Raw genomic sequence first — 27,979 nt, 5'->3', positions numbered from 1 at the left:
CACAGGGGCGAAGAACAAAGAACAACTTCCACCTGGCAGAGACAAAAAGTACAGCTTTGCCAAAAATTGGAATTCGCAGATTAGATGGAATGGGCCAATGATTAGAATCAGTTTTATCGTCACTTTCACAATACACACTACGCATACAATGGTCTAGTCTAGTGGTGTGAAAAGAAACACTGTGGTTTGCGTTTAGAAACACAGTTTAAGCATAAAAATGTTGGGTCCAACAGCAAAATAGGCAGAACAAGACAAAGTACTACACACATTTGTTTATTTCCCAAATCCAGGGAAGGCTACATTGTTTTATTGGAGTGTTTATTATTAGGTCAACGGTCAGCCAAGCATCCAAGCATACAACAAGTAACTCTTTAGCTTTTGCTTTGTTTCACGTTCTTAACGTAAAAGATAAGGAATTACAATAGGAAAATTAAACAAATAAAAACAAACAAAAACCATATTTACATACTGCATTATAAATATGTCAAATGTACATCATTATACACCAGTACCAGTGATGGCCAAGCAATGTAGAAACATTGGGGCCAAACAGAAGTACCTTACATTATGCTTAAAAGCAGAGGAAATAAAAACATTTAAACATGGTTCATAGGTCAAGGTGAACGTATTGTTGACCTATAACCATTAGAACTTGTGGGCCTAAGAGGAGTATGTCCTATGATAGTACTTAACTAATATGTACACTTATACTCTCCCTTTAGGCTACTTTAAAGAGGTCCTTTTGAGGCAGTTTTCTGGGATTTTAGTGAAGGATATAAGACATTTTGTGGCACAGAGGGTTCAGGTAATCTCTAATAGGTAAGTAGGTATTTATGAACATATGTAGCTCCTCTTAGCAATTCTCCCAGACATTGAAAAGTACCCAACCACTTAAAAACATTAAAAAAAAAAAATCGAAACTGCAAGCTTGCAATACATTGTGAGCTTGTAGATCTGCAATTTCCTTAATGTTTTTAATTATTTTCTTTTTAAACCTCCGCCATGCCTATAATGGCACGCCCAAAATAGGGAAGGCAAGTTGAAAGTAGTCCATTCACTGAAATACACTATGCTGGTACCAATAGAGAGTTCTACCATACAGAAGGCCATTGAAATGATACAGTACCACTGAAACCAATTCAAACATAATCTGATGACATGGGTGTCTCAGCCATCAGTCTCTCTTATGCTCAACCTTACCCGACAACATATTCCATTTCTCTGGGTTTCAATAAACTAGAAATACTGGGGAATGCCATTCGAGTACCAAGTTGATACAAAAAAGTTAATCTGTAAACATAAACCCTGCCATTGTAAACTGATATACGACCCAAAAGAAATAGCTAGTTTAAAATATGAAATGGCAGTTGAAGAAAGACAATTTGACAAAGTACATTAGTGTCAATTCCCTCCGAGTATATTTCTTGTTCAAGCCCGCACGTTGAATCAATGTTGAAGAGTGTGAATTCAGGTCATAATTTATATCCCTTCTTGTTCTTTTGAATCTCTAAATATCAGGTTCATTTCAAGTCATCTTAGTTTCTCAGATCCATTTGGTTAAGTCCCTTTTGTTAGGTTGAGGTGATCGGAGGCTGGGTTAAACCCACATACGTTTGCGGAAAAGGAGAAGGGACATTGTGTTTATGTCTCCCAAGGTCGGAACAATGTTCATATGAGGATACGTTGAAGGAAGTATAACTACATTTTACAGAACTCCGTACATGAAAATACCTCCTACATGTTTGTTCATTTCTCCAGTGTCTTTTCTCCAATGTTCATGAACAGAAATGCCCATCAATTCTCTGCTGCAAAGAATTAAAGAGACACACACACACACACACACACACACACACACACACACACACACACACACACACACACACACACACACACACACACACACACACACACACACACACACACACACACACACACACACACACACACACACACACTTCACAGCAACAACAAAGCAAAATGTGTTTGTGTGTACCAATGTTAGGGCTTCGACCTCAGGAAGTGAATAGATATTTCATTACTCTTGTGTATCTGTGTCAAACAATTATCAGCACACTCTTGTAGATCCAATGCAGAAAAGAAATCCAACAAAGATGTCATAATGAATTTCCTTCTTTCAATCGACCCTTTGAATGAAGTTTGATTGAAGAGGCATCGTCACAAAGACTCAATGGCCATAAAGCATATTGGCCCTAAATTACTTTATAATCATGTATGATTTGCAACAGGATCATAAGGGTGGAAGAGAAAATGTCTCACTTTCAACAAATGCTGTGTAGGCATTGTGCAATCAACTCTTTTATGACAAAACCCCTTTTAGTATTTCAATAATTTGTACTCGTCTCATCTCTAATTGCCTTGCCGTTGTATATGAATAGTATGTCAAGAGTTTGATAGCTGCATTTAAGTCATATGTCATTATGGAACGCCACAATAGCCATAGACATTGATGTAAACTCGATCATATAAGATTTTGTCCCTTTCCAACAAGACCTGACATGAGAGGAAAAGTTCAAGCATTAAGGAAATGCTTTTCGTAGGAGGGTTGCAAAAATGCCGAAGTTATTTGGTTGATGCTTAAAAACAAAAAAGCTTAAAGCCGATAGATTTTAGCTCTGTGACAATAATGCGAGCTATAACCAGAACACGAAAATAACAATCATAACAAGTGGGGGAAAACCAAAGAATGAAATGGTACGGTGGTGTCCACTGTGCGGGGCACACCCGTCCGAACGCGCACTCCTTCTAGCGCAGTGGAATATCTTAGCATTCTGTCCATTATACCGCCTTAACAGCTCTCCACTGATACCGGGCTTACACTGTATGGAACAGAGGAGGAAGGCCTCACTCACACGTAAGACACACGCAAGACACACGTGTGTCCTGTGTCTTCTGTGTGTCATGGCCGCGTCAATGCATTTCCAATGGGAGTCACATGGTTTGAGGCGGCCATGACACTCGCAACATCCAAGACGCAATGTGTCTCGCTTGTGTCTCATGTGTGAGTGAGGCCTAAAAGAGAAATCTGCTAAGTAGACGGCATAGGTGGAATCACTTGGGTTAAGTGTTTGCAGCTGTGTGGTCCCTGCTCGTCTCCTCCTACATGATGCTGATGCTGCGGTTGAGCTCACACTGGGCGTTGTTGTTGTTGACGTTGGGATTGCGGCGGCTCATGTTCGGGGTGGGTTCGGCCAGGCCACTGGCGTCGTTGGGGCAGCCGTGCTGAAGCAAGATGTCGGAACATTCCTGGCTTCCGGCCCGCCGGGCGTACGACAAGGGCGTCTGGCCGCGCGCGTCCCGACTGTTCACGTCCACGGCGTACTGTGAGTTGGATATAATGGTACAGAGACATTTTGTGGTTGTTTTGTGGATTATCCTAATAATTAACTCATTTGGTGGTCGGCTCAGAGCGCCACACATAACCCTATGGGCGAGACTCTTAGATTGAAAGGCCGAATTTGGCCGGAAACTGAGAGTTAGGAAGTAAAAATCTGCTATGTAACATGTCCCACGATGGTCATTTAATCCACCAAAAACATCGTTTTTGTAAGCTAGGATCATATCGTTTAGAGAAATGAGCCGCAAATCAAGCTTGTTTTTGGTCTAAAAAGAAGAATCCGAGATATTGGCGGTCTAAAAACAGCATAACACGGGAGTGTTCTGAATCTGAATGCATACAGGACACAGTTGATCCCCGCAATCAATTGATAGGCGTCCAAAGGTGATTACGGCACCAAATGTCGACTAAAACTATAGTTGATTTACTCGACTAAAATGTGTTTTTGGCGGGCCTTGATGCCGTCGTAATGGCTCATTTGACACTTTGACACAAAATAGCAGACACGTTGTGAACATGTAGATCTGCTATTTTCAGCATGCAACCAAGCATACAATGACTTGCCTTTTAGTTCTACTTGATCTCTTGTCCACTATAGTCTCTGTCAGACATTTTAGTCTAGTTTTTATTTGTTGTCGGTATATTTTGTCTTAGTTTCAGTCATCGTAGCTTCGATTTCAATTCGTTTTCTTCAGTGAAAAAAGGTAGTCGACGAACATCTTTCGTCACAGTTGCAGTCGACGAACTCGACACCGCTCCCCCAATGCAGCTATACCTACGCCCCCCAAATACGGATACGTGGCCGTACTCCTCCATAACCTCAAGGGCCCACTCACTCACTCACCCAAATGAGCAGCTGTGTGATGACCACGTTGGCCATGGCGCAGGAGAGGTGCAGCGCGGTGCGCCCGTCTCCATCCCCGTAGGTCTCATTGACCTCCTCTTTGGTGCCGTGGGCGAGCAGCAGCACCACCGTCCTCAGGTCATCCTCCACCACCGCCCGCAGCAGCTGCTGCCCCAGGGGCACGTCCGACTGGGGCAGCGCCCCCAGGAACAGCTTCTGCTCGTACTTAGCTCGTATCCATCGCTCCTTCTCCTCCCTGGAGACGGTGAGAGAGAGAGAGGGGAAGTCTGAGGCGATGTAGGTCAGGTAGCAGAAGCTAGATTCAGGATTGAATTTGATTCAAGAATGAGAAGCCGAGATAAAACGTGAGATGAAAGTCAACCAGCACAAAAGGAAACATTTAGGTAAAGGGGGGGGTGATTATAGCAATCATAGTTAATGTCTCCACCAGGCCGAAGGCATGGGGAGAGAGTATGTTGTGCATTCCGTCCGTCCGTGTGTGTGTGTGTGTCCGTCCATCCGTCTGTTAGCAGCTAATGTTCGGCACCGTTAACCCGGTCGTTGCCAAATTTTGCACACACACTCCCTAGATGCCAACGATGAACCTCTGCAACAAATCTTCCAGAACGGCCTGTTATAGCGCCACCAGGAGGCTGACTTTTGAAAAACACATTTTCTGCAATTACTCCTCCAGATTCTGTCCAAATATCCCGCAAATCGTTACACACTATCTCTATAGTCATGTGTTCAAGACGGATCTGTCCAATATTTCATATTCCATCCTAATTGGCTAACATTGGCTTTCAAAGTTGGCAGGATTGGCCCGTTTTGAACAAAAAGCATGAACGCAGCGTGCAATTTACGTGAAATCATTCACAGACATTCCTACTAGGCTGAGGAATATATCAAACCCTTTTCACATTGGCCTGTTATAGCGCCACCAACAGGTGGATTTGTGCAAAACACATTTTTGGAACAAAATGCCTCAAATCATCCAATTGCCATCCAAGGCGTAAGAAGAAATGGCACCCTTTTCACATTGGCTTATTATAGCGCCACCAGGAGGCCACGACCTGACCTGCCCTGGTGGAGACCTGTGCCCCGAGGGGAACTTTATCTAGCTTTTCTTCTTTTGCCAGGAATACGCTAATTGCGGTTAAACATATATCTATAGATAAAAAGCAGAGCAAGAAAGAAAAGGGGGTCAAGAAACTGTGCAAAGAGAACCATAATGCTCCTTTTCAATGCAAGAAAAGCCACAATAGTCTTTTTTTTTCTACAATGAGAAACATAAGAGAGCATAACGTGGTACTTTAGTCCATATAGGGTATAGGGTCTATATATCCCTCTATATCCACTGACGGTGGCCCACAGCGATAGGGTTAAAGTCTAGCCAGCGCTCTGTAAAGGTTACACATTGTGAACAGCATGTCTGCTATGGACAATACAGCAGGGGAGGGGGGGGACGACGACGACATGTTTTTATCAGCGCTGTCAGCCGTCAGTCTGAAACTGGTGGATCTCCCTCCTCCCCTCACCATAAAAAAGAGATAGTATATGTCTCATAGAGCCCCAGTTTTTTCCCCTGGGGGTCGGCTGGGGCCCTGAGTCAGATCGATGGGGCTGAATGGCAGACAGAGAGAGGGCTGCAGGGATGTGGGGCGCTCCTTCAGTTCAGCCCCCGAAAACAGAGAATACACCGAGAGGGTGAGAAACAGGCAGAGAGAGAGAGAGGGGTGGGTGGGGGGGGGGGGGGGGAGGACTCAGGCTCCATATCCTCTACTGCCAGTCAGAATTCTATCTATCGCTCTTCATCTTGACCCCTCGTTTCTTTCTCTGCCCACACACAACTGTCCAAAGAAAATAAAGAAAGAAAGAAAAAGAAAAAAAATCAATATCAATACGTTTGAATGACTGAGCATGCCCAGTGTGGAGCTGCCTGCGACCCCGTGAACCCGCCAGTCGGCATGATAAGGGTTGCTAAGAAAGAGGCTGTTGTTTGGAGCGGTGTGTGAGTGACTGACAGAGAGAACAGCGTTTTGTACGGATAGCAGGCGACGCTAGCCTGGGCTGGTTGAGAGTGACAAGGTTTCCCGTGGGGGTCTCTCTCTGTTCACACTATGGCTATCATCATGATAGACCGCTTACTTTCAGCTCGCACTGGCAACACACTGACAGTTCTAATTCACTTCCATTCAATTCAGTCACGATCACGGGAAAAGATAAACGTATAGTGTTTAGCGAAGTGCTAAATAGCACGTGAAATAGAACTGTATCATTTAACTCATTTTGGGGCGGGGAACCCCTTTCGGTGTTAGCGTTGTGTTATGCTTTAGCTATTGAAAAATAGCAGATCTACAAGCTCGTAGCGCGCCACTCGGTGGCGCGCTACGAGCTTGTAGATCTGCTATTTTTGAAAAGTCGAAGAACGACTGACACAGAAACGTAGCTTTTTCAGAAAGCTGTCAGGATGTAGAAGACATTTTTTAGAATCTGATCTCAGGTCAAAATCGGTTAAAGAAAATGTCGTGCGCATGTTGACCACGCAGTACGTCAGGTTGCTAAATGCAGCATTCCGTGGTAATCTGTGACCGTTTCAGTCTTCTTGTTATGTACTCGAGTCAGGAGTATAGCGAGTAGCCGTCGAGGTCAGGGTCCCTTCACGGAGCGCTCCATCGTATAGTTAGTATACCCAGAGTCTGGCACTGGCCCCTAACTGCAGAGGTTAAGTGTCTGACGGAGCAGGGCCAAGCCTTTGTCAGAGGCCAAGCACAGTTTGATTAACTGCAAAACACCACCGGAAGCTCATAAAGCCGCTATTTAAAACACGTATACCTTCAACTTTCACTGTCCCATTATTAAAAATACATTTGAAAAAAGGTCCATGAGTTGTTGTTTTGAAATACTGTAGCTATTGTGTCTCTTGGCTCATTGCAATATACAAATAAAAAAATAACATAAGACCGGGGCTTCTCGGCTGTTGAATGCGACAGGGAATGTCCCCTTTTCTCCCCCAAAGCATAAGCAAAATCTTCTCTAAAAGGGTGAAGTGTTGTGTGAACAACAATGTAGCCCTAATGGCAGGCAATTGGAGTGCCTAGGAGTTTTATGGTGTAAGTCCTCCATCAAACCCCACTCAGTCATTATGTGCGGACAAGCCTGTTAGCAAATCAATGGGCCTCAAAACAAGTGGATTGCTTAGGGTAGCAGGGGACAGTCCTATACCTACCCACCCCTCTTCCAATGGAGGGAGGGATCAAGTAAAAAAAAAAAAAAAAAAAAAACAAGCATCTATTTCTAGTAAAAACGTCCCAAGTAGGATGTTTGAAAACTCAATATGCCTCACCGGTTGACACTCAAGGAGTGAAACCTACAGCTTTGCACGTTTGGTGGGTGGGTGGGAGGGAGGGGGGGACGGGGGGGACGGGGGGGTATCACTGAGGGCTGCTGTCCAAAGTTGGCTTCAGAAAAGCGAGGCCCCTGAATGGGATGCCTGAGTCTGTAGAGCCAAAGTGAATTGATATGAGCTAAATGAGGCAGAAAGTTAGCACCAAGACATGAAACAAAAAAGGGCCGAGGAGAGCCATTAAGAAGACGTCAAACTCCCAGAAAGGAGCCCGGAGGACACTTTGTTAGCCTCTCTAATACAAAAATCGGGCCCGAGGACTCCTGGAAAAGACCTCGGCTCCATAATCAACCACATCTCTTTAGGAAGAGTCAGGGTTTTTTTTTTAAAGGGGGGAAAAAGGCAGCGAGGCGCAGGCAGTGGTTTTTCCGTAAATTCCTCAGCTGCTGCCACTTGAAAGCCGGAGTGTGAAAGGAAGTGAAATGGTAATCCCGCCTCTGTCTTTTGTTTGAATTAGAAAAACAATCTAAACAGAGGTAGAGGTTTAGACAGTCGGGGGGGAAACCGAGACCCTTGAAAAGGACACTTCCTCACCGCAGGAGGAAGAAAAATAAAATCAGCAGACTTAGCATGTCAAAGCGACCAGGAGAGGAGAGGGAGAGGAGAAAGAATAAAAAGAAAGTAAACTTTCGCTGAAAGAGGAGGAGGGGAGGGGGGGTGTTCAGGAAATCAAACCAATGGTTTCCCGCACGCACGCACATGCACACACGCGCACACACACACACACACACACACAGATGTGCGCACATTTTAAAAGCACATACAAGAGTTCCTTCCTTCCACATAAGCACGCACACCCATCAGCACCTCTCTCTCTCTCTGCACATGCTTGTTCTAAATGTATCTGTTGCTCCGGGGACAGCTGGCATCTCAAACCTCCCAATAAAAAAAACCTCCGTCTTTGTCTCATTGAACTAAAACACAACTGGTGTTTGTTTCGGAATGAGAAGCATGAGTTATATCTTCACCGCAATCCGGGTGTTTCATTTCCCCCTTTTGCGACGATTAATTTGATACGAAACACACAAAAAACGTTGAGGTTTTCTTATAAGCGTTAGAACTGTGGCTCTCTTTTCATAGCGTGGCAGCTAGCGAACCTTCAGAGAAAGGGCCACCTTTTATAATTCTATTAGAGTTCCCTTGCCTTCAACCCTGAGCTGAGCAATGGATTCTGACCCTGACTTAATTAAGTGGCAAATGGCGGAATGATTCTCCTAAACCCAGCCCACAGAGTCAAGAACACATGACTGCGTTCAAATAAAGAGGGACAAACAAGGATAATTAGTCAAGCCTGAAAGACAAAGGCAAATGGGAATTTATAGGGGAGGTGGGGACGGGGGACGGGGGGGACTGAGACAGAGAGGGTGGAGTTGGTGCTAAGAGTATAGCCGTAGAATGACCAATCCAACTGCCCTCCAATAAAGGTGCATTGGTCCATATAGGAAGCGGAGGAGGATGTCCGTCCTGCCATTAGGCCATCTTTTCCAACACATCCTTGGTCCTCCCTAAACAATCAAAAGGTTCCCCGGCTCCTCCTCCTCCTCCTCCTTTTCCCCCTGCTTCAAAAAAATTCACTGTGTGGACACATCAAATAGACGCACTGAGGGGAAGAAATGAGGGGGCGAGGGAGGGAGGGAGGGAGCCTAAACAGTCTTCACAGTGGGGGTGGGCAACTTGTAATGGACCGATTTCCCATGCAGCCAGCGGCTTCACTTCCACATATTGAGAGAGAGAGAGAGAGTGCGAGAGCGAGTGTGTGTGTGTGTGTGTGTGTGTGTGTGTGTGTGAGAGAGAGAGAGAGAGAGAGAGAGAGAGAGAGAGAGAGAGAGGGACGGACGGACAGAAAGACACAGAATGGGGGCCAAGAGGAAAACGACAGAGTGAGAAAAAAAAGCACACACACACACACACACACACACACACACACACACACACACACACACCAGGGAAAGAAAGCTGGGCCCCAAAGCTTCAAAGGTTGCTAGGGCCGAGCAATGGAGGCACAACACAGTGAAAAGTGCTAAATAAGACTCCCCGCGGTCGGCGTGGGTAGCCTACAGTTAAAAAAATCTCTGCTCAGAGGGAAAAAAACAACTGTAAAATGTGACTCAAATGGCGATTTAGGATTTCAGATATACAGCAGTTGTTTTTTAGTTTTTTTTTTTAAGTTTCAAGAACATTTGGCCCCGGAAAAAAGACATGCAGTCAGTTGGGCTCAGACCGCCGAACTGCCATAGGTTGTCTTGTGGGAGAGCAGCGGGCTCTCCAGAGAGGTTACAGGGAGGAGAGCATCTGGGTGCCCGCCTAGAGGCAGAAGGATGAGTTGAATATATTGTGACATTAATGAGGTTGTCAGACTCCTCATGATGGAGTGGGCTGTGTTTTTGTGCCAGCAAGACTAACACCCTTTAAACGCTCACGCTGTTAACCCTCGCTGAACCCGGGGCCCTCGCTGACAAAGAGGGGGACAATAATACATGCAGGCCTGCCTTTACACGCACACATATGCTTGGAGACCCTTGTTCCTTATGGAGTGAGAGATTATCGCCCATTAAATCGACCACACTTCATTCAGAGTGACCCATATAGGCTTTGGATCTCTTTCTGTAATGCATTTATACTTTTGTGATAATTGAAACATCTCGACGTACCTAGATATACGTATACAAGTTGGAATAACGTATCAGACCTGTCACTGTGTCTATACCTGGCTTTAGAACCCAGCTGTGGCATGTGGGTAATTAGCGACTGTGGCATCAGTTCTCCCACACAGGGCTAATTACTGACCTGTGGGTTTCATTTAGAGAGACAGAGAGAGAGACATGGAGAGAGAGAGAGAGACATGGAGAGAGAGAGAGAGAGAGAGAAAGAGAGAAAGAAAGAGAGGGTGGTGGTGGTGGTGGGGGGTTAGCCGGAAAGACCTAGCCGTTCATTTGTCTAAATTAATTATCCCCACCTCCACCAGGGCTCCTGGCAAGGCCAGCTATTCTAAAGGCTCTTCAGAGAGTTGGCATTTTCCAGCCACCCCTAACCTGTGAGTAGCCCCGCCCGGAGCCTCGCTCCGCGGGTTCGGGGGAGGACTGATCTTCAGGACGGAGAGACGGACCGAGGGCGAGCTCATTAGACGGCGACACAACCCCCCCAGAACCACCCCAGAACCACCCCCAGATCGCTTTGGGATCCCACAGCGTCTCGTGGTGGCACACAATCAGCGCTACAGTAGCAACAGCTGCAGAGGAAGGAGCGGGGCCAAGTGAAGCCGCCCGCGCGGATGGGATCGGAGCGGAGAGAGTTAAAAACTATATAGCAGCAGGTCCGGATGGGGCTTGAAGAGGTTAGTGGTGTGATTCATTTTTATTACCGCGCAGCCCCTGCAGGCGGCAGGAGTGGCAAATTATTTCTGAAACAAAGTGGAGGGCTCTCATCAGAGCTATTACCTGCCTGTGGCCGTGGGCGCCGAGCGGCCGAGCCCCACAGAGGGTGACAGTGAGAGGGGGCCGCGCGTCAATGAGGGATAGCCGTCCACATCCGTCCCATGCTCCAGGACATCTCCGCCCAAATGAAAACCGCCACGTGTGCATTTGTGCGAGTGGGTGGGTGGGTGGGTGCACGCGTGTGTGTCCGGCAGAGACCGAGGTTAGCAACGAGCAACTGGACAACCCCACACCATCTCCCCCACCTCCCTCTCTCTCTCTCTCTCTCTCTTCCCGTCAAAATACTCAGTGGCACATTTTCTATCGGGAGCGTGCCAAGCAATTAGAGGTGGTGTGCAAAACAAGGCGACTGCCAGGCGCTAATTAAACGAACTAGTACTCCCCTCCGGTTTGCGGACTATATAACCCATTTGGATCATGAGGCCGATCCTAAAGTTTTCTGAAAAAAACCTATGTTTCTAAGTCAGACAGTGGTGCTCAACGTTGTTCATGTCAAAGGACCCCCAGAATGATCTGTATTTGGTCACAATATGTTGTTCCAGAAGCAAAGATTTGAGTTAAAAACGTTCACTCTGAAAGAATATATATTCAAAGATTTGCGGCACATTTTCACGATTTTTCAAAACATTTTCAATAGCTAAAAGTATAAGCTAATGCTTCAAACACCAAAAGGTGGTTCCCGTCCTGAATGGGATAAGTTCAGGGGCGCGCGCGTGGCTCCTGCAAATGTATGGGTGGGCAGATTATTTGTGGCAAGATAATCCATTGACTTGCCTGCCAACGTTTAGGCTCAGCCATGAATTTGTGTGTATTCTATGACTGCTGTGTGATTGATACGGTATATGGCGAAGCAGAGTTTGACCTCTGCTTCTATGGTTGTCCTCTGTACAGTGCAGAGGACTCCCCAAAATGTGACTCCCCCGAATGTATACATATACATCGCGCACGCGCACACACGCACGCACGCACGCACGCGCACACCAACGCCAAGCAATCAGCATGATGTTGTGGACTAATAATTTCAGTGTCGCCGCCTGCATCCGCGTATACGACAAATCTATATGTTGCATCCTTCCTTTCCATGCAGAATATCATAACGCTAAACCAATCTTGTGGATGAATGCCTCCTAACTTAAATCTGAAAAGAGATGGGGGGGGTAGAACTAGTCTTGCAGTAGACATTCAATCAGATGCTATGAGTTCATATTCAGGTAGTTACTGAATCGTTTAGATTAGGTTGTCACTGATGTTTAGTTGGGAGGTGGGAAGCCACACACTGGCTGCCGAGGTGCCATCACAAAGCTGCTACGTGTCACCCCGAGTGACACAATTAAAATCTTATATATGGGAGGTATAGTGTGATGATGGTGTACGCACGAGTTGTAGGAAGGTACGAATAAACACACCCCCTTTTAGTCACTTATATAGCTTAACCCATTTTGGGTGGGAACCCCTTTTGGTGTTTCTAAGCATTATGTTATACTTTAGCTGTTGAAAAATAGCAGATCTACAAGCTCATTTTTAACTCAAATGTTTGCTTCTGGGAGGTCCATGGAACTACATATTTTCAGATGGGGGTTCACAGCCAAATAGGCTACAGATAATTTTGGGGGTCCTTGACATGAAATTGTTGAGCACCACTGACACAGAAACATAGGTTTGTTTTAGAAAAATGTCAGGATTTAGAAGTAATTTAGCAGCTTCAATAGCATACATGCAAGTGTCTGTCCTTAGCTTGATATATCATCATACATACACCATTTTCCTATAATATAAAGTCATTTAAACGTTACTACGTTTACCCAAGTAATTGAGTCAATGTTGGCTAAACATGATTGCACAGTTAATAAGTCACATTTGAATTTCATTCGGAAATCAATCCTTTCTCCGGGGACTATTTTCAGCTAGACTCTTCAAATCAATCGAAAACAAAACCAAAAACCAAATAAATAAAATACAAGTGATATTTAGTGTGTCGGTTTTACTATCTTGAACAAGGTTCAACTCTGTGCAAGTTCCTTTTCATACTGTACTGAAATGGATTGAATCCAGTGGCATTTCTTGAAAATCAAGCAATCCATATTAGTATATACAGTATGCTTTGGAAAGTGGTCTGCAGTCTACCGTGACTCGTGAGTCATAGTCAATGGGCTAATCATGCCAGACCAGTATGATTGCAATGTCTTCTGCCCTGAGAAAACAACAATTCTACTAGCAAAAATACACCTACAATTTATACTATTTATTTAGACACGTAACCGTCCGTCTTATCTTACGAGCGTAAGGTCACAGTAGCCTACATCGAAATGACATAAACCCCATTCAACAAACGGCGTGGTGAAATGGTCAAATATGGTAAAATATGATCACATACATTCTGATAAACACCAGTACTGCTATTATTTGTTGAGAATGAACCACGTCACCATCAACAAGCCTTCAGAATGTTTACTGTCACAGCTAGGTTTACAGGTGTAAGGATGTAAGGAAGTGGGCTGTTTTCCTGAAAGCTCCATCGTGACTAATGGCGGTTGCCAATAGCGGGTTACAGTATTAACCCATTTTGGGGGCGGGAACCCCTTTTGGTGTTGTAAGCATTATGTTATACTGTAGCTATTGAACAATAGCTATTTTTGAGAAAATGTGGCGCAAATCTTGGAATATATATTCTTTCAGAGCAAACTCATCTTTGCTTCCTGGAACAACATATTTTCAGATGGGGGTCGGCGGCCAAATACATATAGTTTTTGGGGTCCTTGACATGAAATATTGCACATCACTGATATTTCAGAAAACTGTCAGAATTTAGAAGATTCTTTTTAAAATTTCGACATCAGGTCTAAATGTGTTAAGATCTGAATTTTCAGTTTTTTGGGACAATGAAGAACCTCAATGCCTGTCCTGAGTCCTCGCGACGCAGGCAGTTGTAGTAGAGAATTACCTCACCCCACATACCAGTCAATACATAACTGTAGGCCATATCACTCAATTCAGAAGTGACCAGAGTGGGGAGGATGGATCAGGAACAAATAATCTGTCTAGACTAGATAAAAGAGCATGATTGTAATTGTATATACTGTACCTACAGACAGTACATTGTGGTGATGTTTACCAGGACGGAAACCCCTTTTGGTGTTTTAAGCATTATGTCATACGTCGAAATTTAAAAAAATGTCTTCCAAATCATGACAATTTTCTGAAAGATTTGAGGCACTTTTAAACGATTTTTTCTAAAATAGCAGACCTACAAGCTCTTAGCGCGCCCTGGAACAACATATTCAGATGGGGGGGGGGGGGGGTCGTCGGCGGCCAAATACATACAATTTCGGGGGTCCTTGACATGAAAATGTTTGAGAACGACTGCCAGAAACATAGGGTTTTTTTCAGAAACCCTGTCAGTATTTAGAAGGCAGTTGTAGAATCGTCCTCGGGTCTAAATGGGTTCAATCTTTTTGGATTTTTTACACAGGTTTGTTGAATTCTAATCCATTGGCTGAAGATGGTTTCAAATGCGTACGAAGAACGGATCTCTCCAAAAGCTTGCGACAGTGGAAGTGAAACCTGCACTGACGTAGAGCATGACTGAGGCACCATAGCCTGCAGGAGGAGGTGCTCCATTGATAATGGATAGAAAATCGACTGTGCTGGCTCTGTAAATGCTTTGGTTTGAATGGCTATATTTGCGCTAGTCTAATCATAGAATGCTATATATATATACAGTATATATATACTCCATTCTTCAGGAAAATAATGCCTAATCTATGCTCCGTCGCTCGACACACAGCACAGCAGATGTATGAACTCACGGCGTGCGTCGCGGTGCGTCGCGGATCGACATTTGTATACGCATAAATCACTGGAAATTAAGTCAAGTTAATTGCAGCACGGAAAGTATAGTAATCGTGGCGACTACTATCGCAATCTGACAAAGTGAGTTCGACCCATTTAGACCCGAGGAGGCATCTGTGTCACCTTATAGATTCTTTAACCACGAAAATAGAGTGCCGCGCTATACGAGCTTGGAGATCTGCTATTTTTTTAATAATGTTCTTTCACAGAAAACGTTTTAACTCATCTGGGACGGGGTGTGTGTGTGTGTGGGGGGGGGGGGGGGGGAGGGGGTATAGGTAGAGGTCCCTGAAACAACCTATTTTCAGATGGCGGTTGGCGGCCAATTACATATCATTTTTTGGGGGTCCTTGACATGATATAGTTTGAGCACTATAGCATGATTTGGAAAGGCATTTTGTAGAGTCAGTTCTCAGGTCGTAATGGATTTAAGAAGTTCAGCAAATGTGTCAATAGTGCATTAACGTTTAACAGACAATACCCAGGGATAGAGAGACCCTGAAGAGCTGTGTCCCCCTAGCCTGTGACAGACAGACAGAGAAAGAGAGAGAGAGAGAGAGAGAGAGAGAGAGAGAGAGAGAGAGAGAGAGAGAGAGAGAGAGAGAGAGTGATGACCAGGCCACTGTGAGTGATGGATACATGACGGTACAGGTCGAGGCCCGAGGGCCCATGGCCATCGAGGTGGGCCTTAACCATAATGGTGTGCTTAATTATGTGCACAGGAGACACAGCAGGCCATTATTCAGACGCCCGGGACGCTAGGCCTCACCTGTCACCGAGAGATAAACAACCATAGTATACTGTACTATACGTACGGTATACCGCAGCGTTGATTTCGTCGACTAAAAAAGAACCAAGACCATTTTTTTCCCGTCGACCACCTTTTTGAGTGGTGCAACCACTGCAAGGAACAGCAATGTCCGTGTACTGTTCACCTATGTGTTCGCCTATGTGACGTTCATGTGTTAATGAGCACCAGTATGACTATGAGTACCAGTAGGGGCGCTGTTGTGCCAGAAACAGAGAGAGAGAGATAGTGCTGCACTGTTGCCTGCTATTGAGAGAGAGAGAGAGAGAGGGGGGGGGGGGTGTAGAGGGGAGTTGCACCACTCAGTTCACACGGGTGTGATTTTTCCACTGACGACGGATACTAAAATTAAAACTAAGCTATGACGACTAAAACCCAAGACTAAATATGCTGACGATTTCATCAACATATAAAAACTAGAGTACCGTAAGACTAAAATGTTAGGAAGGGACAAGAGTTCCAGTCTAAGTCTTTACAATTTGTTGCATGCTGAAAATAGCCGATCTACTGTACAAGCTCACAACGCGTCGCAGATCTTGAATTAAATACATTTTAGTCGACTAAATCAACTGTAGATTTTTTCTAAAACTAGACTAACACTAACGGGTGACTAAAATGTAACGATTCAAGAGACTACGACGAAAACTGAAATAGATATTTGCTGCCAAAAACAACACGGTACAGTACCACATCTGGGTGCCTCTGTTCGAGAGCGACATGGACAGGGGAGGTGTAACTTTAGGGTAAACGTGGTATATACTATATAGTACACGGAGGACCTGGGTGACACTGCATTTTGTGAGACCATTTGGGGAGACACACACACACACACACACACACACACACACACACACACACACACACACACACACACACACACACACACACACACACACACACACACACACACACAGCTGTAAGGAGGAGTGCAGTCTGGAGCCAGTGGCTTCACTGCCTTGTGGGGTAATTAAGTCTTTCTCACGATTAGATTACCGCACTGACATGTCAAGTGACCAGCTTGATCTATCCGGAACAAGTCAGGGCATTTAGCAGCTAGGTGCAAAATGATGTCACGCGCAGCACCCTTTTCATGAGTTATGGGTTTACAGAGGAGACAAAGACGGCAAGACAGGGGCTACAGTGAGGAAAATATAGGGCAGACTTGTCAAAACATAAATAAAAGTATAACTGACAATATGGAATCGTGGAATGTCAATAAAATGCATGGAAACTAACAAAGAAAAAAAGAAAAAATAAATATCCTACACAGTACACTAGGGATGTCCCGATCACGTAATTTTGCTCCAGATCCGATTCCAGATCATTTGATTTGGAGCATCTGCCGATACCGATTTTTCCCGAACCGATATTTATATTCTTAATTATAGAACACATTTATGCCATATGGCAATAGTACAATGTCCCAAATCACAGACAATATCCAGTCTAATATCATGATGTTCCGATTCCGTGTGTGTTGAATTGGTTACATTTGTTAAATGCAGGACACTGAGGATTTCGATGTGGATGCTTTGATGAGCAGTGAACGATGTTCAATGGTGAACAGAGAGACTAATCCAGGGGTCACCAACATGTCCGTAGACGGACAAATGTGTCCGTGGCAAAGATTTGGCCTTGTCCGTCGTACAGTTATGATTTTACACACCATTATAATGTTCTAATTTTTATCATAACACCCACTTACTGATGTCAAGTCTCCAGGTTTTCTCCAGAATAAGTATGGCAATTTTTCTTATGACACTATGCGGCACATTAGCACATTAACTAGTACTAGTGGTTCTCAATTGTTGTATTCACAACGACCCCCTTAACTCTGAGAGTGTTCAAATGGAAGCAAACGGTCCGGTTGAACACTCTCAGAGTTACAGACCTAGTGTTATTCAGGGCTATCTATGCGTTTCTGGTATTGTTATTGTCAGTGGCGTGCACAGATAGACACTAGGTGGTGCTAGAGAGCACCTGCCATTTGCCCTCTGGACAGCAATATGCCCTTTTGAAGAAGAACAAAAATATATTTTTTTGTACAGTGTACACTGTACAGTATGTGGACATTGATCAAGTCTTGATAAAAAGCTTCTAATATATTATTTATGCCCCAAAATCTATAAATCTCACACTATTAAAGGCAACCGGACGGTTCCACGCGCTGCACAAGGTGCCCTTTTTTTCTTCACTTGAGCACCTGACCGTCTAAATGTCTGTGCACGCCACTGATTATTGTACACTCATTTTGTATGTCCGTGGCAAAAAAAACACGTATGTTGACAAAAATATCCACCACAAGCCAACAACATGGCGACGCTTGAGACTAACCTGCTGCATTCTGTGCCTGGGCTTGGAGTATAGCCCTCCACACAGCCCTCCCACACGCTGTCAGCCATGGAGACTAACCTGCTGCATTCTGTGCCTGGGCTTGGAGTATAGCCCTCCACACAGCCCTCCCACACGCTGTCAGCCATGGAGACTAACCTGCTGCATTCTGTGCCGGGCTTGGAGTAGCCCTCCACACAGCCCTACCCACACGCTGTTTGGTTCATGGAGACTAACCTGCTGCATTCTGTGCCGGGCTTGGAGTAGCCCTCCACACAGCCCTCCCACACACTGTTGGCCATGGCGTTGCCGATGGCCGTCATCACCATGCTGAGCTCCACGGGCCAGTCGTCCAGGTCCAGGGAGCGGACGCGAGACAGGTGCGTGCCCAGGTTCCGGTGGATGCCCGAACACTCGATGCAGATCAAGGCACCCAGGTTCAAACTGGCCCAGTCCGGGTCTGCGATGGACGGACGAGGGGATTGTGTGGGTAAGAGAAAACGGTTATAAGGGACTTCAGATGATCCGTTGATTCACAGCATGATCCCTAAGCATCACAAGTCATACTACAGGCTAATTAGTGCCAAATTTGGGGGTCCTTGACATGAAAAAGTTTGGGAACCACTGGTGTACATATAACAAAGTACATGTTTATTCCAAGTTATTCTGCTTTCACACTTGAGCCGAGTGTGGACGGTGAAGTGTGTATGGTGAAGTGTGTATGGTGAAGTGTGTGTGGTGAAGTGTGGCGTACTCACTGGGCACATCACAGTCCACACAGAAGCTGTTCCCCCTCACGTTCCTTACGGACTGCATGGTCAGCGCGTCACTTTGGCTGCCTAATCGAGACTGCAAGAAATGAAGGAAAGAGAGAGAGAGGGGGGGGGGGGAAGGTATATCACCACATTAAAAGAAAGATTAAGAGCAGGCACATAATCATTGCTGGCTTCAAATTACAGAGAAAGGAATAGAAGAAGGAGAGAAAAGCATCTTAAAAAAAAAAAATCTTCGAGGAGAAGAGCGAGACGGAGGAGACGTATGAATATGAAAATGAGGTGCTGTCTCCCCCCCCCCTTCCCCCGGAGCACTGACACAGGCCGTGTTCTAGCTCCTGACGTCTGTCAGTTCTAATAAGAGATCTCCCCACACTGCACTGCACCTGTCTGACAGCCTCCTGCATGTGACGGCTTTTAAAAGGGGTGAGGGGAGGAGAAGGGCAAGAGAGAGAGAGAGAGGGAAAAGAGGAAGGGAAATGTAAATGAGGCAACAGGAACAGGCGTGTCTGCTATTCCGAAACCAATTTTGGGGTGTGTGTGTGTGTGTGTGTGTGTGTGACGCTCGTTTTGTTTCACTCAACGTCCTGTGTTATGTGCAGGGTTTTTAAAAACAAAAGCACTTGAGATTTAAGAGAACAAACAGCAACAGTGTGGCCTTCGAACTCGTGAGGTGCGCCAGAGTGCAGATGGCACACACATTGACGAGTGCTCCGCTTTGAGCCGCATTTTCACGATTTAAAAAAAATAGCAGACCTACAAGCTCGTAGCTTGTAGATCTGCTATTTTTCAATAGCTAGAGTATAACATAATGCTTACCAGTAGTTAAAACACCAAAAGGGGTTCCCGTCCAGAATGGGTTAAGGACGTAGAAAAATGCGTTTTTCACACTTTTATATCCGCATATCATCATATGGGCATACCTAACAATCAACCAAAACAATGGGGAAATTTGCATTTCCATTTTTGGTGTATTTTTATATCAAAAGTCCATAAATATCCATTTTAATTACTTCCTTGTTGAACAAAAACGTGCTGCGTGATAACGTGTCGATTCCTGCATGAATAAAAATGAATCTTGATTTCATTCACCTGGTTGATTCCCATCGCTGCGCGTCCAAACACAGCTGGTTTTGATTACAGAACTACTCCCTTTTTAATCTCATTCACGGTGACATAATCAGCACGCTAAAATATGTATCTGAAAACATCATAGGTTAAAAATAATCCACAGGCTTTGCTGTGACTTGTAAACAAACTGCCCGCGCGTGCGCGTGCGTGCGTGAACGCATGTCGCGGAGCTACGTCCCATGACTGAAGGGATGGGACGCTCTTCCGTTTCGCACTTCCATTTCAGAATTAAACTTCAAAATAAAATGCTCCAAAAAGCCATTGCACCCCGTCTATACGTTGCTGTTTTTTCTTTTCTTTTTTTTGCCTTTAGAACAGTGGTTCCCAAAGTGGGGTCCGGGGACCCCCAGGGGTCCTTGAGGGAGTTCCAGGGGGTCCTTAGCTAAATGATAGTTAGGAACCAAATGGACCCTTATGGATCTGTAACTCAGAGAGTGTACAAATGGAACCTATAACGGGTCCATTTGGTTCCATTTATACACTCTCAAGAGTTAAATTAACATTTATTTTACAGCATGAATTGTGGTCTCAGAGATAGAAATGCCATTAAATGGGGGGTCCGTAGACTAATGCACATCAAACTGGGGGTGCTTGAAATTAAAATGGTTGAGAATCACTAGAGCCGTAAAATAAATTCTCTAATGGGGGTCCCTGACATGAAAAAGTTTGGGAACCACATGCTTTAGAAGAAGAGCAGTTAGCCTGTGATATCTCAGAATTCTACCGTTAATGCAGATCTAATATCTAATATCGATCTACGGGCCCCACCTTGTTCTTCATGCTCTCGCAGGACTGCAGGCTGGCAAAGATCTGGTTCTCGATCTCCTGGACCCACAGCTCCCTCTCCTCGAACGTCGGCGCCTCAAAGTTCCACGTCTGGCCCGTCAGAGACACGATGACGAACTCGAAGGTGTCGTCTTGCTCTGGGAAAATCAGACAGCGATGCGATAAGTATAGGGGCTAAATCCAATCAATTCAGAGGTCTGAAAATGTTTTCCTCTGCCCGCCACGTTTTCACGCACCGTGAAAACTGTGTACACATATAGCCTGGCTTCTTGATCAGACTCATATCACACTGTCGTGGATATGATATCCACGAGAGTGTGATATGAGTAACGTAATCCGCAGAAGGCAATTTTCTGTTTTGCCACAGGCAGATTCGCGTCTGGCCACTGCGAGGCCACTGTACATCCTGCTTTGGAATTTAATTTATATTTGCCTTATCCATGTATGTAAAATATAGATTTCTAAGCGAATCACTTAGTTACCATACACCAAACATTGGCGTAACCCGCATCGCCGTGAAGCAGTTTAAAATAATGAAACTAAGAAAGATCAAAGGAAGAATTCAGGCAGCCTGCACAGGTCATTCATCATCATTTTTAAGCTAAAAAAACAAAAACACTTTTTGAAATAAAATAAACTCTAGTTTGCACTAATAACTTTGGGGAAGGCCCGTCTAGAGGTTAAATGGACAGATATCAGTCAAAAGGGAGACATCGAAGAGGATGGATGGATGGGGAAGGATTCCATAGTAAATGCGACCTGTGGTCGCAATAAATATTGGACCTTAATTGTCAAATTTTAAGCATGCTCGAATCTACATTTTGGACAAAACAGCAAATTTTACATTGAGGTGCCCTGATGTCCAATACCTGTTCTGTTACCGTATAAGGAGCTTTTCATTTGTTTTCAGTGTGGCTTTGAGTTTGTTCATGAGAAGTACAAAATTCCATAAGTACCTTTGAAGTTTTGATTATACACTTGTAAATAACAGATAACAGAACATGTAATGATTCATGTTGAGATTTTATGCAATTACACTTCTGTTATGTTTCAGCTCAGGGTCAGGGACTATATATTTTCTCTTTAATTACATAATATACCAGCATTGATATATATAGCACAACATTATTCGTTATAAGCAAGCACTCATAAATATGCACAATGCTTTATACCAATAATTATAATAATAATAATAATAATAATAACACATTTATAACGCATTGTATAATGATACGTCAAGTATAAATGCACTCTAATCCGTTTATAACGCACGCACGTACGTACGTCTAAAATAGACATTTGAAATTCAAATGTCTTAGGAAATGTAAGTCATTGTGTCAGCCAATAGCAGAACAAAAAAGTGCTGTTCATTATAGAAAATATCAGTTTTGGGGATTCTGGACTTAGAGGTAAAACAATAACAAAAATAAATAAAAGTTATGCATTGAGACCAATTAGAGAACAGTAATTTGAAGGCTAGTGTTCGCTATTTGGGTTGATTTGTATCCATTCACAGTTCCCCACTTTTCCAGGTCCAGTTGGAAGCCTATTTGCTTTAATTGATTTCCAGCCTCTCCACAGGCTGTGGGGTATTAGTGTAATTCACCGCTCATCATTAACTAAGCGTTATGAAAATGTCACCTGTCATCTTGAGCAAAAGGTCTGACACAACATATGCTATAACACATGTCATAATGCCTCTTCTGTTCGGAAGCAATTCATTAACGCAGTACAGTACATTATGACTGATGTAACATCTTTGGTCTCTGCACATGCTTGAGCTCATAGCCAAACGATTTGTAATTACCTAATTATGTCTATGCAAATAGCGGGCTTATTTGCATAAACCATGTTTGAAGGACTGGAGGCGAGCAGACACAGGGGGAATAGTCGCTCCTACACTGCTTTCATCAACCGGCTACTGGGATTGGCGCTCAATATACTAACCGTTAGTGGTCATTTGATCCAATTCATTAATCAAGGGCGATGTTTTCTCATTAAGAAATTAGAAAACATCTCGCAAAAGGAAAAGCCTGCCCACTCAGTAGCATAACAGTGGTTCCCCCAATTCAATGTGTTTATTTTGGCGGCAGAGCCCCATTTTAAAAGAAAAGTGCCAAGAAACCCCGTAAAAGAAGATTTGTTAAAATATTAAAAATAAATATGTCTACAAGCGTGCAATGTCTTACATTGCAACACATTAAGCTTGTAGATAAAACAGGGCCCAAATTATTTAAACTGTTCCTCATTTTCCTGGGGACCCCCTGGAACCCCCTCAAGGACCTCTGGGGGCCCTTGGACCCCACTTTTAAGAACCAATTAGCATACATACGTATGACCAATAAACAGCTGGGATATGCTATAAGCATCTTTCAATAAGTCATTAAATCTGAAAATTAAATGTCCCAATCCTCTGTATAGAAATCACAAAACAATGACCAATTCGTGGTCGACGAGATTGCCAGACGGGGTCACCTGGACAGAGAAATGATTACACTTTATATTTTTCGAATCAATTTCAGCCTCCTTGATGGGAGCCCCATAGCCACGGTCCAGAGCAGTGACAGTGCCCGTCAAATGACAGATGTCTGACACACTCCACTAATGTAGCCATCCTTATGCTCTGGTGGATGGCTATCTCTTCAGGGGGAAAGCAATAATCCAATTAGCTTGACACCGACTTCAATTATCTGATTTAGTTTGTGCCATCGACTACAGGTTACAAGCAATCAATAAAAGTCTTGGGAAGCCTCTTTATTTCGGACCCGCAGTGTTGAAAGTCTTTATTTCGGTGCGGCTGTTTTTCGAGGTGCTTAGCGGAGATTAAAATATAATTCTAAGCCCATTTGAACCGAGTAATTAATTTGGACGACCGTGTAACACCGCTTCACTCGGGGAGATTGAAACAACACCAAATTTCAATCAGACACAGAATTGGGAAAACAATTTCAGCTGTAACTGTAATTACACACGATGGAATTTTCGTCGACACTGACTGCGCTGTACATGAGAAGATGCCTTCCTTCCTTCAGAATCACTGTACACAGTCAAATCTGAGTGTTCAATTTAAAATATTACAGTACAAAATACAAATTGACCCTTACAGTTTTATGTGTTAAATAAAATTAGTACTCAAGGTTTTGCTGCAGTCCTTAACCCATTCTGAACGGGAACCCATTTTGGTGTTAGCATCATGTTATGCTTCAGCTATTGAAAAATAGCAGATCTACAAGCTCATAGCGCGCCACCGAGTGGCGCGCTACGAGCTTGTAGGTCTGCTATTTTTGAAAAATCGAAAGAACGACTGACATTTTTAGAATCTGATCTCAGGTCAGAATGTGCTAATCAGACCAGTGTGTGTCCCAGTGGAAACCTCGTATGAATCTGATCTCAGGTCAGAATGGGTTAAAGACTAAAAAAAAAAGGTATTACACGACGTGATTTCATCTTTTTCACAAACCCGAACAAAGCTAATTATTCTGTTGGTTGGCCAGGCAATAAATTGGAAGCATTAAAACACTTTCATTATGGAGATTAAAAAAAGCAATGGATGGCCGACTTCTTAAACTGATGAGTATACAAGGGGAAACAAATCTAATTCTCCAAGCGTGGTACAGTAGGTGGGGCACATGCAATTCTACACGTATTGTACGTACTTAGGGGACAGGAGACCGTATCCATATACACGTCCCTCCTCCTTACAACAATGTCAGCATACCTTAACCCATTCTGACCTGAGATCAGATTAATGCGAGGTTTCCACTGGACATACACTGGTCTGATTAACCCATTCTGACCCGAGATCAGATTCTAAAAAATGTCAGTCGTTCTTCGATTTTTCAAAAATAGCAGACCTACAAGCTCGTAGCGCGCCACTCGGTGGCGCGATATGAGCTTGTAGATCTGCTATTTTTCAATAGCTAAAGCATAACATGATGCTAACACCAAAATGGGTGCCCGGTCAGAATGGGTTAAAGCGTCATGTGTTCCCATTGGACCCAATGTGGTAATTTTGACACAAGCGCTTGTTTCTATACTTTTAAATTGGCTAAATATTAATTGCGAGCGCACGTCCCAGATTACCATGAAAACCTTCATTTTTGCGACCGTATACAGTAGGTCGCAGATTACTATGAAAACCTGCATTTCATGTCAGTCACACCTCATGTCAGTCAGTCCGTCCGTCAGTCACGCCTCGTGACCGACACTGACCTCATCAAACCCTGGATAGCCATACATGGAGAAGACTGGATGATCACCTAGACCTGCACGTGTGTAGCCGGCCAGCAACTCTACGTCTGACCGCAAACACCAAACCCTTAGATCTCCATATATGGAGCCGGCCAGCAACTCTACATCTGACCTCACTGACACCATGTTGATCTGACCTCATCAAACCCTTAGATCTCCATATATGGAGCTGACCGGTCCTGACAGACGTGACTACTCCAGTCTCAACCTGGACCTCATTTTCAAATTCCTTATACAAATAAAAATTAAATTTAAATAGCAACAAATATGGGCATTCCTAGACCTGTTGTTTTAGCATGACCTCACCCTCAAGGTGTCTTACTGGTTAAAGGTAAACGCATAGACAGACGTGACTACTCCAGTCTCAACCTGGCAACTTAGAAATAGCAAAAATTGTGAACTATTTTTTGCTACTTTAGCGCAACACTGTCATAGTACCAAGTATATAATAAATAATAACAAACAAACATAAAAAGATGGAACATGGAGATACTAGGTTTCTGCCATACAGACAGTACAGATACAGGTCACACTGCTATCGCTTTTTAATGACGCGCACAGAGTAGTCCCAGCTCCACTTTTGATCACAACGACGACATAATTCCCTTCCATGTAAACCACGTTTATACGCTCATAGGGTCAAAGTGTCCCTCCCCTCAAAGACAATCGAATGTGAGCGTGAACGAAGGACGTGCGCGGGGGCCATCATCACTGCTTCATGATGAGGTGCTGAGACAGGCCATTAGCGCTCCTCCTGATCTCACCCAAAACGGTTAACGCAGTTAACGCGTTGTCTAAGAGAGGAAACGAACGATCACACTCGCCCACCACATCAGCATTAACCCCCCCCCCCCCCCCCCCCCCCCCGACCATCTGTACATAATATGCCTGTGACACCATCAACAAGTTCTCTCCAATTAGAAGTGAATTAGCATGACCAGGTCAGTGGGCGGACATGAGGAAAAGAACAATCTAAGAGCCAGCCAGGCCAGGACCCCGCGCTGTGAGGACTGGGGGGGAATTATGATTTGCTTTAATCCATTGAGGACGGGGAAACCCATTTTTAGTGTTTTAAAGGATTATGTTATATACTTTAGCCATTGAAAAATAGCAGATCTACGAGCTTGTAGATCTGCTATTTTTGAAAAGTCTTGAAAATGTATATTCTTTCAGAGCGAACTTTTTTAACTAAAATCTTTGCTCCTATAGGTTCCTGGAATAACATATATTCAGATGGGGGTCGGTGGCCAATTACATATCATGTTTGGGGGTCCTTGACATGAAATATTGAGCACCACTGATATGGAAACATGGTGTATTTCAGAAAACGTGTCAGGATTTAGAAGACATATTTAAAATTTTCGACGTCAGGCCTAAATGGGTTAATTAACATGGTACAATAAAAAGTAAATTAGAGCGTAATGGCTATTGAGCTGTGAAGAGATGGGAAAACGGGTTGAGAGAGGAAGATGTGTGTTCTCCACCGCCTATATCCGCCGTTTACATGCGTCATAAAACGGTCAGGAGATGTTTTTTTCGTCAGTCAGAAAACAGAATACAGCGTTCAATAAATAAAGTCGCTTGCGGTAATAAATAAATAAACGTGCGAGCAAATTGCACACACACTCCAACGTCTCTGTCGCGTGGAAACTTCATTATGTCCCAAACTGTTACTTTTCTGGATTAAAGTTAAAAAAAAATGAAGCAGATCTACAAGCGCAAAAGGCTTGTGGATCTGCTAGTTTTGACACTTTGTGTGTGAACTTCACACAAACAAAGTATCAAAACTAGCACTAGTGTGATCAAGATGGGCGTTGATTTACGAAATAAAAGAACAAAAAACAAGTGTGTGCGTGCGTGCGCGTGTGTATTTATGGTTGGTGCAGAATCAATGTTGTATTCTCAACAACAACAAAAAATTTAAACAATATTTACATGCCATTTATAATTTGAGAATCAAGCTGAACCCCGAAAGAAATAGGGTGTCCCAAGCCTATAAGTGCATCCCTATTTGCTGTGTGTATGTGGCATGGGACACACAGCAGATGCTAAAGTGCAGAGCAGCTGACCACAGATTAGCACCTCTGGGGGTTGACGAGGTGCTGAGCCCAGCTGTGCTTTCTCTATGGCAGTAAGAAACACGCCATCTTTCTCTCCTCTTTGAGCGCCCTAACCCCGCGCCCGGGAGATTGATTCGAAGAGTGTCTCAGAGATGACTTACTAAACCTTTCTCAGCCTTCGGGACTCTTGTCCCTGTGTGTGTGTGTGGGTGGGTGTGCACGCGCGCGTGCACGGCTGAAATGATGTTAAAGCGCAGGCGGACATATCAAAAGGTGAGCTATAGTTTTGGTATGTACGACGTTGTGTTGCACGCGCACGCATCGGGACAGTCACTTAAAGAAGTGCTTGCCGTTTCCCGTGAATTAACGAGCAGTTGGGAAGAACAGGGCAAGGCGGTGCCATCTGTAAATGTCAGAGGCACCGCTTGCTCATTTTACACATCATTAAAGCCAATATTCCTAACCTGTATCAGAGCAATCAGCGAGCAGGCCATTACTGCGACAGGGGCCCCCGGGGAAACCACCACCAAACTCAGAAAGGAGAAAACAGGGGGAGAGAGAGAGAGAGAGAGAGAGAGAGCGACAGAGAGAGCGAGTACGATGGCAGGAAAAAGATAGTGTATAGGCTACTATCTGTCTGACACACATACGTGCTCCTAAACAATTGTACATTATGTACGCTCACGTGCGAGGGAGCAAGGACACCCTCGTGTATACATGCACACTTCCATGCACGTGTGTGTGTACACACAGCCATACAAAAAGGAGAACAGTACCCACAGCGGCAAAGCGCCACACATCGAATCAGCGCGCATACTCTAAACAGCTTGTGCATTTAGCAACGGCACAAAATGAAACGGCGGCCAATTATACGTGTATCTGTGGGCAGTGTGCATGGAGCCCAAATGAGAATCTTGTTATTCTTTTCCCTCAGTGCTGTGGCATTCAAAA

General features: G+C 44.2%; 1 protein-coding gene across 1 annotated transcript; it reads right to left on the bottom strand.

The window, feature by feature from the left end:
- Positions 1 to 268: 268 nt before the first annotated feature.
- Positions 269 to 27,979, bottom strand: LOC308325966 (arf-GAP with GTPase, ANK repeat and PH domain-containing protein 3-like). The gene is made up of 6 exons (XM_080778757.1): positions 27,493 to 27,979; positions 20,700 to 20,854; positions 18,786 to 18,876; positions 18,265 to 18,487; positions 4,200 to 4,455; positions 269 to 3,339 (listed from the first exon to the last, which is right to left on the bottom strand). The coding sequence occupies exons 1-6, from the start codon at positions 27,698 to 27,700 to the stop codon at positions 3,118 to 3,120; spliced, it is 1,155 nt and encodes a 384-aa protein (XP_080634883.1). The 5' UTR covers positions 27,701 to 27,979; the 3' UTR covers positions 269 to 3,117.

Source organism: Protomyctophum bolini, assembly GCF_963924005.1.
Source record: "Protomyctophum bolini genome assembly, chromosome: 12".
NCBI lineage: Eukaryota > Metazoa > Chordata > Actinopteri > Myctophiformes > Myctophidae > Protomyctophum > Protomyctophum bolini.
Note: the sequence above shows the minus strand (reverse complement) of the source record. Positions and strands in the feature narration are given on the sequence as shown.